Source organism: Sinocyclocheilus grahami, unplaced genomic scaffold, assembly GCF_001515645.1.
Source record: "Sinocyclocheilus grahami isolate Dianchi unplaced genomic scaffold, SAMN03320097.WGS_v1.1 scaffold183.1, whole genome shotgun sequence".
In the NCBI taxonomy this organism is placed as follows: domain Eukaryota; kingdom Metazoa; phylum Chordata; class Actinopteri; order Cypriniformes; family Cyprinidae; genus Sinocyclocheilus; species Sinocyclocheilus grahami.
Genome location: NW_015505362.1, coordinates 858,607 through 875,146, shown reverse-complemented (window position 1 = coordinate 875,146; position 16,540 = coordinate 858,607). Strand labels below are relative to the sequence as shown.

General features: G+C 36.4%; 1 protein-coding gene across 3 annotated transcripts; it reads right to left on the bottom strand.

Annotated features, from left to right (window-relative positions):
- Positions 1-1,040: 1,040 nt before the first annotated feature.
- On the bottom strand, positions 1,041-16,457 carry LOC107594469 (uncharacterized protein KIAA1211-like). Of its 3 annotated transcripts, XM_016284524.1 has the most exons (13): positions 16,419-16,457; positions 12,544-12,662; positions 8,870-8,871; positions 7,702-7,764; positions 7,235-7,391; positions 7,036-7,165; positions 6,734-6,895; positions 6,542-6,610; positions 6,226-6,450; positions 4,695-5,916; positions 3,206-3,510; positions 1,613-1,694; positions 1,041-1,506 (listed from the first exon to the last, which is right to left on the bottom strand). In XM_016284524.1, exons 4-13 carry the CDS (start codon positions 7,748-7,750, stop codon positions 1,328-1,330), a joined length of 2,580 nt encoding a protein of 859 aa, XP_016140010.1. In that variant the 5' UTR covers positions 7,751-7,764; positions 8,870-8,871; positions 12,544-12,662; positions 16,419-16,457; the 3' UTR covers positions 1,041-1,327. The 3 variants fall into 3 exon arrangements, with proteins under 3 accessions (XP_016140010.1, XP_016140013.1, XP_016140012.1); XM_016284527.1 differs by lacking the exon at positions 8,870-8,871; XM_016284526.1 differs by lacking the exon at positions 8,870-8,871 and having other exon boundaries at positions 7,702-7,761.
- Positions 16,458-16,540: the final 83 nt, after the last annotated feature.

Below are 16,540 nucleotides of genomic sequence, written 5' to 3'. Positions count from 1 at the left end.
GATTTTATTTTAGGCAAGTCGTGATGATTCGAAAAGGCTAAATTGATCAAACATAGGCTCACTGTCTGCCGCTGGCCGCTTGGTCGTTACTTTAAAAAACAAAAACTACAAAAGTTTTTCTAAATTAACTTAAAAAAAAACGAAATGAAATATAATCACTTTGCCATTACATACAAAACTGAACTATTTTAATAGCTGAAACAGTAGTATAAGCTGTTTTGGGAGAAGGGGAGGGCCGGTAATTCTGCTGTCGGACATGGGCCGGGCTTGGGCCTATATTTGAGGCCCGTGCAGGGCTCTACCGGGAACTATGACGAAACAGTGCTAAATATATAGCGTTATGTCAAAATACTAATTTATTTAATTTTAAATTAAACAAATGCAGTCCTGTTAGTATTTCCACTTTTTACAAAATGTAACTGTAATCTGAATACTTTGTTTTTTGATGTAACTGTAACGGATTACAGTTACTAGATTTTTGTATCCTGATTACTTAACGCCGTTACATGTATTCCGTTACTCCCCAACCCTGTATATATATATATATATATATTATGAATTTGTTTTTGTTGTTAGGAAAATTTTATAACTCAAAATCTAATTTTGCTCATTTTCAAAATGTCAAGTTTATTTAGAATCTGTAAAGGTTTTAAAATATCAAAAAGCCCTAAAACTGATCTCTGTTCAATTAATTTAACTTATGTTTGTGATGCCCTTCATCCTTTGTTGTTACAGTTTATTGTTATTGCTGTTTTTCTATTTGTGCTTGCAAAATGGAACAATTGTGAGATATCGCGAGAACTTGCTGAATATTGTAATTTTGAAATAAACATAAATAAATAAATAATATTAATTAATAAAAAAATCACATAATATGCTTATAAAAACAGGTTTATTTTGCTTGAAATGTGTTTGTGTAATATTGCATTTTGTTATGCCACAATGATATATTATTATATAATGCAATGACTCGGCCCACACTGTCTAATGTTTAACTTCATAGTTTATTATCACTGTATCAGATTTGGGAATCAGCTGTTTTGATGTAACAACATACTACAAAGATGATGATGAACTACATATATACATGTTCTTCTTTGATAAGGATTATGTATATAACAAGGCTTGCTCAGTAACCATGTATCACATTACAAACATTTGTGTAAATCTAAGTAACATCTTATTAATGCAAATTAATTCTAATTTAAAAAAAAAATCTATCACTCTCTCACACTCGATCAGTCATGTACAAACAGCCATGTACAAACACGCACAGTATTACATTCATTCATTGTAACGTTAGATATTGCACCACTTCATCAGTTCATCACTGAATGTCTAAAGTTTTGTCACTCCAGGCTAAAGACTTCCTCTTGGCGAGCTCCATCCAGGACGGCTGAGCTCCATCTGACCGTGGCTGCTGCTGCTGCTGCTGCTGCGGAGAGACGTCTGTTGGTGATGATGATGATGAGGTTGCTGGAGGCTCACATGTGACAGTAAGTGCTACTACAGAAGAACATACACAAACAACAATATTAATACCAAATGGTAAACTTTAAAACACAAAAAAATGTACAAACACTTAAAAATGAAAGTCAAAGTAGTGCTTTACCTTCTGTGTTGTTGTTAGGTGCTATGGGTCTTGCTGCTCTCTTTGTTGAGTCATCTTCTGCTGTACTGTTCCTGCCTTTGTCCTGCAAAGAGTAAATCATTCATCTTTTATTATTTCTTATATTATTCTGGATGCATCTTAATGATTATTTTATGATATATGATATGATATGATATGATATGATTATGATATGATATGATATGATATTATATGAAACATTACAAAGGAATGATGTAATTCAATATAATTACAATATAAATGGAATTTTAAATAGATATATCTACAACAATTACATACAACAGTTTAAGAAATGTCCAGGAAAAAAATGGCCCAATGTACTGTTTTTAATATGAAGGAATTTTCTGTATTGATTTTTCATTGTTGTGATTTAGGGTTAAAGGAAATATCTGTAAACTTAACAGAAAATGTCCTGGAAGAAAATTACCAGTGCCCTTTTTACCGATTTTTTCTTACAATGTAAATCTATAGAATATTTTATTTTATGTATACAGTGATGGCCAAAATTATTAGAACACTAGTGTTTTCACCAGCTAAAAATGGTTATTTCTATCTTTTGCTGTAGTGCAGGGTTCCTCAAATCTTACCCTGGAGGGCCAATGCGCTGCAGAGTTTAGCTCCAACCCTGATCAAACTCAGCTACCTGTGATTTTCTAATGATCCTGAAGACGCTGATTAGTATACTCAGGTGTGTTTGATTAGGGTTAGAGCTAAACTCTGCAGGAAAGTGGATCTCGTGGACCAGATTTGAGGATCCCTGCTGTAGTGTGTCAGTGGGAAATATCAGTTTACATGTCCAAACATTAATTTTGCCATTAATTTTAATAATCCAGTGAGATTTTTTCTGACAACAGCCAGTGCTCCACACAGAGATCTGATCTGATCATCATCAGTCTGTCTGAGATTACATGAAGAAACAGAACAAACTGAGACAGACTCAATCCAGAAGAACTGTGGCCACATCTCCAAGATGCTGCAAGAACCTCCTGCAAAGCTACAGCACTGTTAAAAGCTTTAGGCACTTGTGTAAAAATGCTGTAAAAAGAGGATGCAGTCAAAAATAATGTCATAAATAGATTTTCTTTATCAATTAACTTCTATTAACTAAATTAAATCAACATTTGGTGTGAGCATTCTTTGCGTTTAAAGCAGCTTTTGCCCTCTGTGCACTTGCGCAGAGTTTTTCTGGTAGCTTTGCAGGTAGGTCTCCTGAAGTATCAGTTCTTCTGGATTGAGTCTGTCTCAGTTTGTTCTGTCTCTTCATGTGATTCCAGACAGACCGGATGATGATCAGATCAGATCTCTGTGTGGAGCACTGGCTGTTGTCAGACAAAAATCTCACTGGATTATTACAATTAATGGCTAAATGAATGCTTGGAAATGTAAACTGATATTTCCCACTGACACACTACAGCAAAAGATAGAAATAACTAACTTAAAACCATTTTTAGCTGGTGAAAATACTAGTGTTCTAATAATTTTGGCCACCACTGTAGTTTTGAAGTTCAGAAGGCAGTATTTTATAATTGGTAGAGAATAAGCAAGTGTGTTTTGTACTCTCCAGCCATATGTTACCTGCCAGTCTTTTGTTCCTCCAGGTGCTGGTTTTGCTGGAGGTCTCGGTGAGGTCTGTAGGCAGGCTGTTTTCAGTGGATGAAGCGAGGTGCTCAGTAGCTGTGTTTTAGGCTGTAAGGCTGGTTTGGGAGGCTGTGCAGGAGGAGCTGTTGGAGATGTAGGGTGGACTGGTGACTGATTTGTGGCTAATCTGCCCAAGAATGGCTGGTAGGCTCTGGTCTTCTCTCTGGCTAGACTCATCCAGCCCGGCTCAGACACAGCCTCTTTACTTGCTCCTGTTGTGTTTTGGATAGATGGTCTTCCGTCTGTAAAACAGTAATCAGTGTTATTAAGGCATGCCCATCAACTAAGAAGAATCGTATGTTTCACTTTGGTTTTTATGTTATGTCTCTGAAATTATTGGTTTTGCATAATTCTTAGCAATAATTATACTTTTGGACAACAAATTCTGTTTACAATTTCCTCTGTTTTCTTTGACTGACATGGCTGTGCTGTTATTTGAATGAGGTTTTCCCACTGAAGTCTGTTGTTGCTGTATCAACAATTTCACAGAAAACCACTGCTTAAATGGCATGTATATGTGACCCTGGACCACAAAACCAGTCTTAAGTGTCAATTTTCTGAAATTGAGATTTATACATTACCTGAATGCTGAATAAAGCTTTCCATTGATGTAGGGTTTGTTAGGATAGGACAATATTTGGCCGAGATACAACTATTTGAAAATCTGGAATCTGAGGGTGCAAAAAAATCTAAATATTGAGAAAATCACCTTTAAAGTTGTCCAAATGAAGTTCTTAGCAATGCATATTACTAATCAAAAATTAAGTTTTGATATATTTACAGTAGGAAATTTACCAAATATCTTCATGGAACATGATCTTTACTTAATATCCTAATGATTTTTTGGCATAAAAGAAAAATCTATAATTTTGACCCATACAATGTATTTTTGGCTATTGCTACAAATATACCCCAGCGACTTAAGACTGGTTTTGTGCTCCAGGGTCACATATAAACAAACAGTGATTGGCTGCTGTACATGTTAGTCAGACTCTTCCTGTGCAAGTCAGCCATTCTTGTTCAGTATATAGTCAAAACTCTGATTAAGCAACTTTTATACTAGAAGATGCAAACAAAATGAGTCAAATTTAAAGCTACTTAAAATGCACTTTTTTGTTACTGTCATAAAAAAAATCAGAATGCTATTCATGTGAGAACATTTTTGAGGGATTCGTAAAACAAACTGGTTCATTCGATATTTAATTGGGTAGAGTTATTTTACCATCATTGAGAAACTGTTATAGGTTTTATTAATGTATTTTAATATGTTGTTATTTGACATTTTACGTTTTCATTTAGATTTTTGTCAAAGTTTGAATAATTTTGTTGTGCTTTTGTCTATTTTATCACTAGTTCCTCGAACTAAAAATTTTAATGAACCAATTCAACAAATATATAACAAAAAGAAGAAATTATTTACACTCACAGTCTTGGGCGGCAAGCGGAAAGTCCAGGCTCTGTGAATCTAGTTTTTTGGGAACACTGGGTTTACGCTTGGAATTGCTGTCACACATATTCCTAAAGGTTTCTGCTTTCCCAGCATGCTCTTCTGAGACTTCTGTCACTGTATTAGACTCTAAACTGTACCGTTTGGTTTCATCCTTGATTTTGGAAACCTCCGAGCGATATTTCAGTGACAGAGAGGTTGTGCGGAGCTGCACCCCAAAAGCACTCTTCCTGTCTTCAGGTTCCTCCGGTTTCTCTGTTTCCACATGTTCTGCAGCGCTGTCTGCCTTCCTAAGATTGGTTCCTGTTGTTGGTTTGGACATAATAGGTGGTGGTACTTCTCTACGAAAACTGCTTTTTCTCTCTTGCGTTTGATGGAGGAGATTCTGGAGCTCTGTTGGTTTTGTTTCTCTCACTTCATCGTTCTGCGACTCTAGATTGGGTTTGATGGGTTGGGTCTTGATTCCTGGACAATCTTTCAAATGACCCTCATTCTGCTTTGTCTCACTGGTTGTTCTGGAGCGATACTTTGCAGATGCAATTAAAAACTGGACTGATCCAGTGTTAGGTGCAATTTCGACTTCAGCTTCCCATGGTTTCGTTGAGGCCTCCTCAGCTCCTTTTGGAGACGGAGGGCTCCTTATTTCCATTTTGTGCTTTTTTAAGCGAGGCAGAGGTACAGGATGTGGTCTAAATGTTGCTTCCTCTTGGATGCTTTCCTTTTTCTCTGTGTCAGACACATGATTCTCACTTTGGATATCATTTCTATCATGTGTCTGGATAGGTGAATGGGCTCTCAATGACTCTATTTCTCTTGATGCTGCTGTAGATTCTGGAAGTCCTGAAAGTGACAGTGGACCTGAGGAGATCAAGCTAAAGTACATAGGCTGCAAATAAAGAGGGTTTGTGGTGACTTTCCCCTCAGTTTCAAGAGACTCTTCTGACTTCAGGATTTCAACACCCAGAGATGGGAAATTGATTTCAGTTCTGTTAGGGTTCTCCTCCTGGTCCTGTGCAGATTTTTCCGGAGTTGTCTCTGTAGGTTCTGGAGTGGTGGGTTTCTCTGTTAGCTCCAAATTCGGAGAGGAGTACAAGTAATGGTTTACTGTCTCAGTGGGCGTCATGGTTTCATCTTCTTCTTCAGACAGAACATTATCCAAATCACTGATGCTTTCTGAACGATGCCTGGGAGAAAGAGATACCTGGGAAAGAGAGATCAAACTATGTTCAAATATGTTGTTTAAAATGAGTGGTAACACTTTATTTTAAGGACCAATTCTCACTATTAACTACCATGCATATAACAAGTAAATAATTAGAAAACGAGCAATTCTAGTGTACACAGCATTATTAATTACAATGAGAGTGATCTTATTTTTTTCATTTACACGTTCAGTGTAAATGTTGTGTCACATGACTTTTATTTAAACTAATTTATGCTCTTTAAAATCTGATTATACATACAGCTTCATGTGAAGGCGATATGCATTTTATAACCTTCATCATCTTACCGTTGGCACTCGTTTTCCTCTTGTACTGGCTCGTTGGTTCCTTGGTTTGACTGACATGCGGTGACGGGCAGCTGAGTTATCCAACCTGGACATGAAACCTGCAGAGCTACTGAAGTCAGCTCCTGCAGTGGGCGTGGTCGAGGCTGAGGCGAGAGAGATGATTGGCTGAGGGGACAGTTTGGAGACTGGAGATAGAGGTCTTGATGATGGCTGGAAAGGATCACCCTGGATGACACCATATTTGTTGTGTTGAATTTGCAAACGATTGTTTTGAATGTTGTGCTATGTGATGACTATTATTATACGTGAATATTACCTGCTCCTCTTCTTCGCTTCCTGTTCCTGCTAAGCTCAGAGAGCTCAGATGTTTCTGAGATTCGGGATACTGTAAAAAAAAAAGGGCGTTCGGATTCCATTCATTTAAGATAATGTCACAGGTAAAGTACTAGATAGTGTATGTACTACATGTTTTACCTCACCTAAAGTCATATCTCTGATATTCATTTACCTTGTAAACTGCTCCATGCATGACTCGCTCGTGGAAGGACATCTCAGGTGGGCTGCAAGGTAAACCATCGTCCTCTGAAGTGGTTCCTGAGTCCTCTATGCATTTACCAGGAATCAGCATTGGAGGAGGACCTAGATGTAAGTTCTGCTGCTGTAGTTTCAACTGCCGAAACAAAATATAAACCGCATGGAATTGAACAAACAAAGCACACTGATGGAGCATAATAAGAGTAGCTCAAATAATCTGAAGCACAAAAAAAGATTTGCAAGCTTTTGGTCTCTTCACAAAGAACATTTCCTTACTTGTAATGCCTTAATTTTGCCATGAACGTTTTCTTGTGAAAGGACCCGGGTTGGTTCTGTGGACGGGGTCTGGTCTGTAATGAAGATGCTGTCATGGGAAAGCGCCCTGGAGCTCAGACCCTGCGTGAACCTGCGGATTCGAAAGGTTTGTTTTATTAGATGCCCTCATGGCTTATTACTTAAACTGATGCAAACTTACGAAAACTCGTCTTCAGAGTCGTAGCCTTCTCTTCTGCCCTCTGGAGCCGTGATGTCACTAGCAGACTGGCTTTGCTTAATCAGCCCTTCGCTTTCCTTTTTCTTCAGTTTCCCAAAGAGACGTGTCTTCAGCTGCTTAAAACGTGATTTCTTCCTTCCTGTCGAAGACACCAGAAATCAGCATGATTGGTTTGAATGGATCTCCGGAAATAGAGATTAAAGATGTCATGAGAAGGTCTGTTTGTGAAGTACAGTCAGATTTGGTTCTGTCTGATGTAATTTACCGCATTTGTGTTACTTGTGAGTTGTATTATTAATTATTCATTTAGTATTGGTGTCTTATATCATATGGCTGCTGTGTTACATTTAACCACAGGCGTTAACAGAGTTTCAGACAGTTGCTTAATGTCATGTTAAAAAAAAATGAAATCACAATAGAATAGAATGTCCAATAGAATGTCCACAAACCTGTGAGTTCCTCTCCATTTTTGTCCATTTCTCCAGAACTGGATTCCATGTTTTTATCTGCTGCTATACAGTAGATAAGAAAATAGCATATTATCATCAAAATAGACACTTAAAAAAGAAAGAAACAAAGAAATATATAAATCTCAGTGTGTGCAGACTGAACTAATGGCATTAAAAAACAGACTTTATCCAGAAGCTCGCTCCTTCGGGTGGAAGAGTGTCTGCTGAATGTCTTTGGTTTATAGCAGTAAAGATCACATGATCACAGTTAACTGATACACTCTGTTTGCACTTTAGTGCATCATTTCCTGTGTTCAAAGGTGATAAACCCTGTTCTAAGCATTTGTTAGATTCTTCTGCGATGCCCTTATAAGGAAAGAGCTGATTTGCTCCTGTTTTCAGTTTAAAGGTCCTTTATAAGGAGACAAGTGCTGAATTCAGAAAAGAATCCTACCATACTACTCTTAAAATGAGTATGCTAGTTGCTATATATGCTAGTATATATATATATACTGCCATTCAGAAGTTTGAGATCAGTAAGACTACTAAGTTTTCTTTTTACCTTTTTGTTTTTAAAGAATTCTCTTATGCTCATCAAGGCTGCATTTATTTGATCAAACATACAGAAAAATATCATATCGATATAATATTGTGTATTATTGCAATTTAAAATAATGTTATTCCATTTTAATATTTAATATACTTCAAAATAGAATTTATTCCTGTGATGCAAAGCTGAATTTTCAGCATCATTACTCCAGTCTTCAGTGTCACATGATCCTTCAGAAGAATCATTCTAATATGCTGATTTGTTATCAATAAATAAAAAGTTATAAAGAACAGCATTTATTCAAAACAGAAATCTTGTTATAATATACACAACTGTTCGAAAATTTGGTGTCAGTACTTTTTTCCTTTCTTTTTTGAAAGAAATTAACACTTTTATTTAGCAAGTATGTAAACAAAGTGCTAAAAAGTGATAGTAAAGACTTATATAGTTAGAAAACATTTCTATTTTGGATAAATGCCGTTTATAAGTTTTTATTCATCAAAGAGTCAAAGAAAAAAGTATCACAGGTTCCGAAACAATATTAAGCAGCACAACTGTTTCCAATACTGATAATAAATCAGCATATTAGAACGATTGCTAAAGGATCATGTGAATTACATCTTAAAGTATATTAAAATAGAAAATCTTTATTTTAAATTGCAATCATATTTCATAATAATACTGTTTCTTTTGAATTTTTGATCAAATAAATGCAGCCTTGGTGAGCATAAAATACCCCACATGAAAAAATACTATAGTAATTTATAGTAAATACTATAGTGTTTTCAAACCATACTATAATAAAGCGTATTATACTGTATATATTATAGAATTTACAACACATTATTAAAGAATGCTACAGCATTATTGAAACGGGGCTGACAAGACGTGAGACATGTGGATCCATCTGCAGGCTTTATTTAAGAGACGTGGTAAACAGGCAGGGTCAAAACACTGGCAAACAGGTATATGGCGGGCAAAACACAAGAATAGTCACAGGGCTAGCGTAGGTCACCGATCAGCAGACAGAATCACAGGGGGAAGACGAGAGGGCGAAATCCAAGAAAACAGGCAAAGATCAAAAACCGCAAAAACAGGCAAGGCAAGACTAGGAAACCACGGAGACTCGGAAAGGGGTACAGGCTAAATAATACTCAGCAGAGAAATGTGGTTAGAGTGGGAGTTATATAGTGAATGAGGTAATTAGAAACAGCTGTGTGCAATGAGTGCAAGCAGGGCAGTGTGCAAATTGTGCAAAGAATGATGGGAAATGTAGTCCGGGGTGCTATGCAACAGTTTGTGTAGTGTGAGAGTCAATGAAATGGAAAGGGTGACAGCTGGTGGTGAATAAACGGAAGTCCATGAACCGAATTCGTGACAATTATACAGTAGTACTAACATAGTAGTATAATACAATAGCATTAACTATAGTGAACTGATAAACTGTAATAAATACTGTAGTATTTATTAGTTTTTACTACAGTAAGCTGTAGTGTATTGTAGTATAATATACCCTATAGTTGTAGACAACTTAGTACAGTATTGGGTAAAGTAATTTGTTTATATTAGTTGTTATATTACCACAGCAACTATAGAATTACCACAACATATTAATTTCAAGTACTGTGGTTCAAAAACACTACAGTATTTACTCTAAATTACTATAGTATTTTTCATTCTTTAAAAAAAACATTAAAAACTTACGTTTGAATGGCAGCGTATAGCCTAGTGAATAGCCTAGCTGTAAATGTATACTACTAGTATTGTGTGCTACTACGTCACATTACCCAAACTATTGCTTACAAGATTGATGACGTAGATGAAAAGAGTCATGTGCTGATCGCTTTTCTTTTATATTGGCAAACACGAAGACGCACAGCATCTGCTTTCATCCTGTTGGGTTTGTCTTTCTTGCAAACCACAGATTGTGCAAACGTCTCCTGTGTCTTTTTATTGGCTTTGTGTTGTGATATAATCAGTGGCCTCTTGTAATACAAATAACTTTTAAGAGCAGAGAATAGGTAGTTCACTCGGGCACCAGTTGCCTAGAGATGCACAAGGGTGACGCGATTTTTAGTGAATATTAGATCGTGTCTACCTGCAACCAGGGAAACCGAGCCCTGGTCCAAGCTCTTAGAATTCATTAACCACACACACATGCCCTCAGTTCTCAGATTTATTCTTCAGAGTGTTTGTAAAACAGCAGCCTTGACATTTACTGTTGGTTTAGTTCATTACACTCCCAGTATCTCATCCACAGATTAAGTGGTAGCTAAGTACTGTAGCTCTGTGTGTTTGCTAGCATTGCTATGCAGAAGTTAAGTCATTTTCAGTGGTTTTAACACATTGCTAAAGCGTTCATGGTTAGTTACTGTGGGTGTGTGATGTTACGCCAAATTTTAATAGAATTTAATACCCTAATCCCAAGGAGGAGGAATAATAATAGTGATGCTAACAATGCTGATAAAAACAAACATCCGTTTGTTGTCTTTTTCATGGCTGTAACTTTATCCTGATGTGCGTGTGTCTAAAATCATATAATGAGCTGGTTCTATAAAAAACTTAAGCAATCAATTCCAAAAATGTTTTATGTACATGACCATGCATGACATGAGCATTAGCATACACACACACACCTGCTATTACTGTCCTCGCTCCTTAACCAAACAATCTAATGACAGAAATACCAATAATCCCTGTTGTTCATGCTGTCTAATATCATAGTCATAAAGCCATGTGGCTCTGAGCATGCAGAGGATTACAAAAGTGCTGTACCTTCATGTTACGCACTAGTGGTCATGATTAGAATCAGCACAATGCTAGACAATAGACTCTTGTTTAACTAAAAGATCAATATTATGTAATAGTAGAGGAAGGCTAGGGCATCAAGGGCCAGTTTTCTAAGTCATCTTCCTGCAGGTCATACTTATAAATATCAATGTGTTTTGCATATTAAGAGCAAAAAATATGGATGTATTGGCTGCTGAGTAATGGCTTTTGAAAATTCAGCTTTGTTAATGCAGGAATACATAATTTCTTTTACATATTTTTTAAGAAGAAAACTATTTAAAATTGTAAAAATACTTCATAATATTACTGTTTTTACTGTTTATATATATATATATATATATATATATCCATATATAAATAGTGCAGTTGTGTATGTACTGGGCTCTGAAGTCTTAAAGGGGTCATAGTGGTTGCCGCAAGCCCGCCGGCCACGCCGTTCTCAAGCTCGCCTGCCTGTGCTCACTCAAGCCCGCTGGCCGTTCCTCACTCTAGCCCCCGTGTGTGACGCTGTGTGTTTCGTTGTGAAAGCTAAACTACTTTGTTTGGCCTTTCAAAAGAGGACACGACTAGAAATCAGTGGTTAAGTTGTATTTACAACACTGTTCCAGAACACTTCAACCCAAATATTCAGATGTGTGCAGCGCATTTTATGGAGGACTGTTTCCTGATCCTGGTAGAGTAGACTACAATGCCGGCTGTTCTGACTCACAGACTGTAAGTACGTTTTCATATTTAAAGTATTTGCCACTGACGATTCAAACGCGAGTTTTGAGCAGTGTAGAGTAGCGCTTGTTGTTTGTCATTTCTCCGATCACATATGCAGACATGGTTTTATGTTTATGCGGCACGATGCAACGCAATGCGTAAAAAGACATAATTCATAATTATGTCCCCACAAGATGCAACAAATGCCTCGTTTATAATGGTTTTTTTTATGTTTTTGTCTTGTCGCTCCGGTCGGGACACGGCATCACAGTATGGTAAGGGGCGTAACATTTCCATCACACGCTTGAGGTATTCGGCCAATCACAACGCACTGGATAGCTGGCCAATCACATCACACCTTGCTTTTCAGAACGATGAGCTTTGTAAAAATCAAGCGTTTCAGAAAGGTGGGGCATAAAGGAGAAACAATAATGTACAGTATGTGAAAAATAATGTGTTTTTTTAACCTTAAACTGCAAAAACAAATTTCATTATTTCTGTAGAATTTATAAAAAAATTGAATATATAATATCATTATAATCATATAATATAATATATTGTAATTATATTAGAATATAACAACTTAAGTAAAAAGTTTATTTGAAAAATGCATTTGTGTAAAGACCATTTGCAGAATATGTTCATATGTCATAATGTTTCGTTTCAAAATTCTCAGGATTCTAAAACCTTTCAATCAGATTTTGGATTCACACTTTATTACTAGGGAAATACATTCCTAAATTTGGTTGTAAAATGAAAAATGAACAAAAACATTAAATAGAAACTTCTAAACTTACCAGAAGCTTTAAGTTGGTGCAGAATGATCTTCCTCGCCCGCCTGAGAGTTTCCTTTGTTTTCTTCTTTGGCTTTTTTTGTGGTGGTCTTCAGTCCTTGATAGTTTTAGATCACTGCCATCTGCAAATGACGTTCAAGAGGAGAGTATAGAATGGCAGAAAGAGTTAGGGAAAGAGAGAGAGAGAGAGAGAGAGAGAGCAGGAACAAAGAGTTTCGTAGTAACAGCAAGATGTGAGGGCATTAAATTAAATGTTGTAAAACTGACTGGGATCTTCTCATTGGTTACTTAAGGTATGGTGATTTTTTTTGTCTTTTTTGGAGTTTGACAACAATCCATTCCCATTCACTTTCAATGTACTGCTAAATTTAGCTTTCCACAGAAGAAAGAAACCCATAAAGGTTTGAACTGACACAAGGGTGAGTAAATGATGACAGAATTTTTATTTTTAGGTTAACTATTCCTTTAAATTATTTTCTGTCTATTTACATACACCTTCCTGACCTGGTCAACTCTTTGAACTCAAGGAAAGTCCCTCTAAAAACTCAATCTGTAGTAAAAGCTCTTACTAAAGCATCTTTTTCCTTTGCAGGAGTTAATAATTACTGTAGGCAGGTGGCTTTTCACCTAAATATTAAAGTGATCGTTGGCTTTAATAATTGCCATGAAAAAATGAAATTCCAGGTCATTTTCTGAAATGAGAAATGATCTGAACACCATATTGTAGGTAGAGCATTCATAGTGGTTTAGAATTTGAATAGGTTGAATTGAAACTAGGCTATGGCTTTTTACCAAGCTACAAATGTCTCCTAGAGACAAAAGCCTGAATCTTAAACCATTTCACTATTACACAGGTAAGTACTTGTACATTTTGTCCACAGTGTATACTGTATGCTTATGTTATAATATGTATTATGTATATACTGTTTACAGTATAATATATACTATCTATTCTATACAACTTATATTGTAGTGACATTTTAAGACAACACATTTACATTGTGTTATACTTTTACACTTGTGCCTATGATGTTTCTACAATAAAATTATTTTATTGATTTGAAAAATCTGAATTGGCCTCCTGGCTTGTCAGATTATAACTCACCGAAGCATCTCTGGGATGCAGTTAAACATTCACCTTCAACTACAGATCACCAGCGATTAGGATGATGTTGTGGACTGCTGTTCAGACTTTTGGCATGTCTTGTTAAATTAATTAAAAAGCTGGCATCAATTTTCTTCTCAGTCCAGATGCATGCCAACAAACAATGACATCCCACCCCCCTCTGTAGTTAGTTACTCTTGATTTGGCCAAGGTAAATTTAATAAAAAATGTAATTTAGTTCATAAGATGTTGTCCTGTTCTAGTATTGACATTGAAAACTGCTGGTTTAAGCATGCCAGGTGCTTTTTTGTATTTGCATATCTCAGTGGCCCAGAGTGCACTAAAACAGACACTGATTTAAAAACTAAGCAAAATGCTGAGATGCGTGTATAAAGTCCCAACACATTTATATTGAGTTTAATGCTGCTTTTGCATGCGTTTGGAATTATCATGAATATTCTAGTCATAAATTGTACATGAACGGGCTCTCAAGTTGTATTTCTGACTGGGAAACTGGGAAAAAGATTATTTTGATACCTGAGCTTCTAAATTGGACAGGCCAGAAACTTGTCAGAGGGAGAGAACTATTAGTCACTGTTAAGCTTTATTCATTTTCTCCACACCAAATGCATTGCTTTCTCATGCTGTTACAGTCGAGCATATTTACATATATAAATAACAGTTTGATGCATATTGTATGTATTTTACATTGTGAAACTGCATTTATTTGATCGAAACTCCAGAACCCAGACTGTCTAGAGCAACATTTATATTGCTGACAATGAATGGGGTGCTACATTTTATTCAAATTCGATTGGATGTTGAATAATGTTCAGTACACTTTGGTTAAAGACTTAGATTTCCAACAACCGCATAATTACAACTTCAAAAGAGGGAAAAGGGACATTTCTGATAGCACATGGAGGCTGTATGAGTTTTGATTTACGAAGACATACGTTTTGTGTGACATAATTTCCTTTCCATCTTGTTTGCCTCAGACAGGTTAGCTTACATTCAAACAGTGCAGGTGACACCGGAAGAGTTTCCCAGAAGACCTTTCCAAAAATAAGCTCTGAATCAACAGCTTACACAACTTGCGAATGTCAACAAGTTTTAATCGACCTTTCAGTCTGCTCCTAAAGACCCTAGATTAATCCTTTATAAGCAACCAAAGATGGAGACAACATTATGTAGCTGGCAGCCAGTTGTTTTGGCCTAATGTAAGCCAACACCCTGAGACTGCTCCAGTAATGCCATCTCTCTCACAGCGACGCACTTTCTCTGCCTTCGTTCTTTTAGACTCTACCTTCTCTTTTCTTCAGGTATGAATGCCTCAATTCAAGTACCATGTTACCCAGATGAAATGCAATCTGCCCTTCTTTGTAAACTGTACAGCCTGTGCTACATTCAGTTCATTCACTAAAATCCCCTGACAAACTTTTGTTATGCTTTTTTCAGGTTGTCTATGAGACATATAATAGCATAAGCACCTAACAAAAGTATGTTTTGATAATGATCCCATTAAGTATTTCTGAATGGTAAAAATGACCCTTTTAAAAACATTGTTTCTGGGTTATGCAAACATTAGTGACAATATTAAGAAAATGTTCCATTTTATAATTATGCAAACATTATGGGCACATTACTTTTGAATGTTCTCTGAATGTTCTGAAACAAGTACCCTGCTCTATAACTTTTTGCTAAAGTTCCATCATGTTATGAAAGTGAAAAGTCCGTAAATAATGAATGAATTGACATTTTTTTCAATTAAAATCATTTTTTGCTAATGTTTTGAGAATATTTTAAAGAGACGACTCTGAACACATTTTACAAGAAAAAATGTTTGTTTGTCAAATTTTGGGGAACTTTCCTGTTAGCTGGCAGCCTATAAAAGATAACAAATATAACATTGGGCAAAATAGTATGTTTTGGGTCTGGAGTGGCATTAGACATGCGGCGTAATGCAAACAGTGAAACGTCTCATTGCTGTTGTGGTCACTCTATATCTATAATCACTCTATAAGATTTATTCACTCACTTTTATCCTTGAAGTTCCATATGACTCTCTTTTCCTTTCATGACAGTTTGTTCTGCAAACATTAACTTCTCAACAGAGAGAGTGACTAATCTGCTTGAACATTAACTGTGTTTTGAAGATACTCTACCCCTCCTAAACGCTGCTTTCATCTTAAACGAACTGACCTTTGGATTACAATTAATGTGAGCTAGACACAGACTTCCCTTCCTAGAAAACATCCCACACCTGTTTTAACACAAATGCAGGAGATCAATCACAACATGATGCATTGATAAACAGCCATACCAAAGGAATTATACTGCATGTGCATTACATACATCTTAAATGAAAAATGAATAGGCCTATCTCTGTAGGTTGCTGGTATATATTGTTATAAAGTTATACACGTCAGTCATTAAAGTTAAAGTGCACTTCACAAGCCATGTACAGTAACCATGTGTCTTATAATCATCTACTACCTAATGCACACTACCATAACAAGTGCATGACATCATACAGTGAACATGCGTCTGATGCACAAAGAGTTATTCATTCGAAATCTCTATTTCACAGAGGCTTAAAATGATCGGAGGAACTTTTAAAGTCTCTGGGCCTACTCTCATTGCAAATATATTTTTTATCTTCTGAGGATGGCCTTTTGAAAGTTGTTTTTACAATACAAGAGTGCCTAAATTTGACTCATGAAGTAATACAAGATAGATAGAGAATTAAAGCAGCGTCATGTTATTGCCTTACCTCTGCGAAATGAAGATGCAGAAGTGCGCACCTGCGCTTAGATCATCAACAAAAAGCGCGCAGCTCTGAGACCCAATGACACCAGTGAGCGCACCTGATTGGCCACACCCACGTGATGACGA

Excerpts from the sequence above, each read along its gene's own strand:
- LOC107594469 (XM_016284524.1), bottom strand. The coding sequence starts at position 7,750 with ATGGAATCCAGTTCTGGAGAAATGGACAAAAATGGAGAGGAACTCACA. Across the intron at positions 6,611-6,733 it reads TGCATGGAGCAGTTTACAAG|TATCCCGAATCTCAGAAACA; the intron begins GTAAATGAATAT and ends TTTTTTTTACAG. Across the intron at positions 6,451-6,541 it reads GAAGCGAAGAAGAGGAGCAG|GGTGATCCTTTCCAGCCATC; the intron begins GTAATATTCACG and ends GGTGTCATCCAG.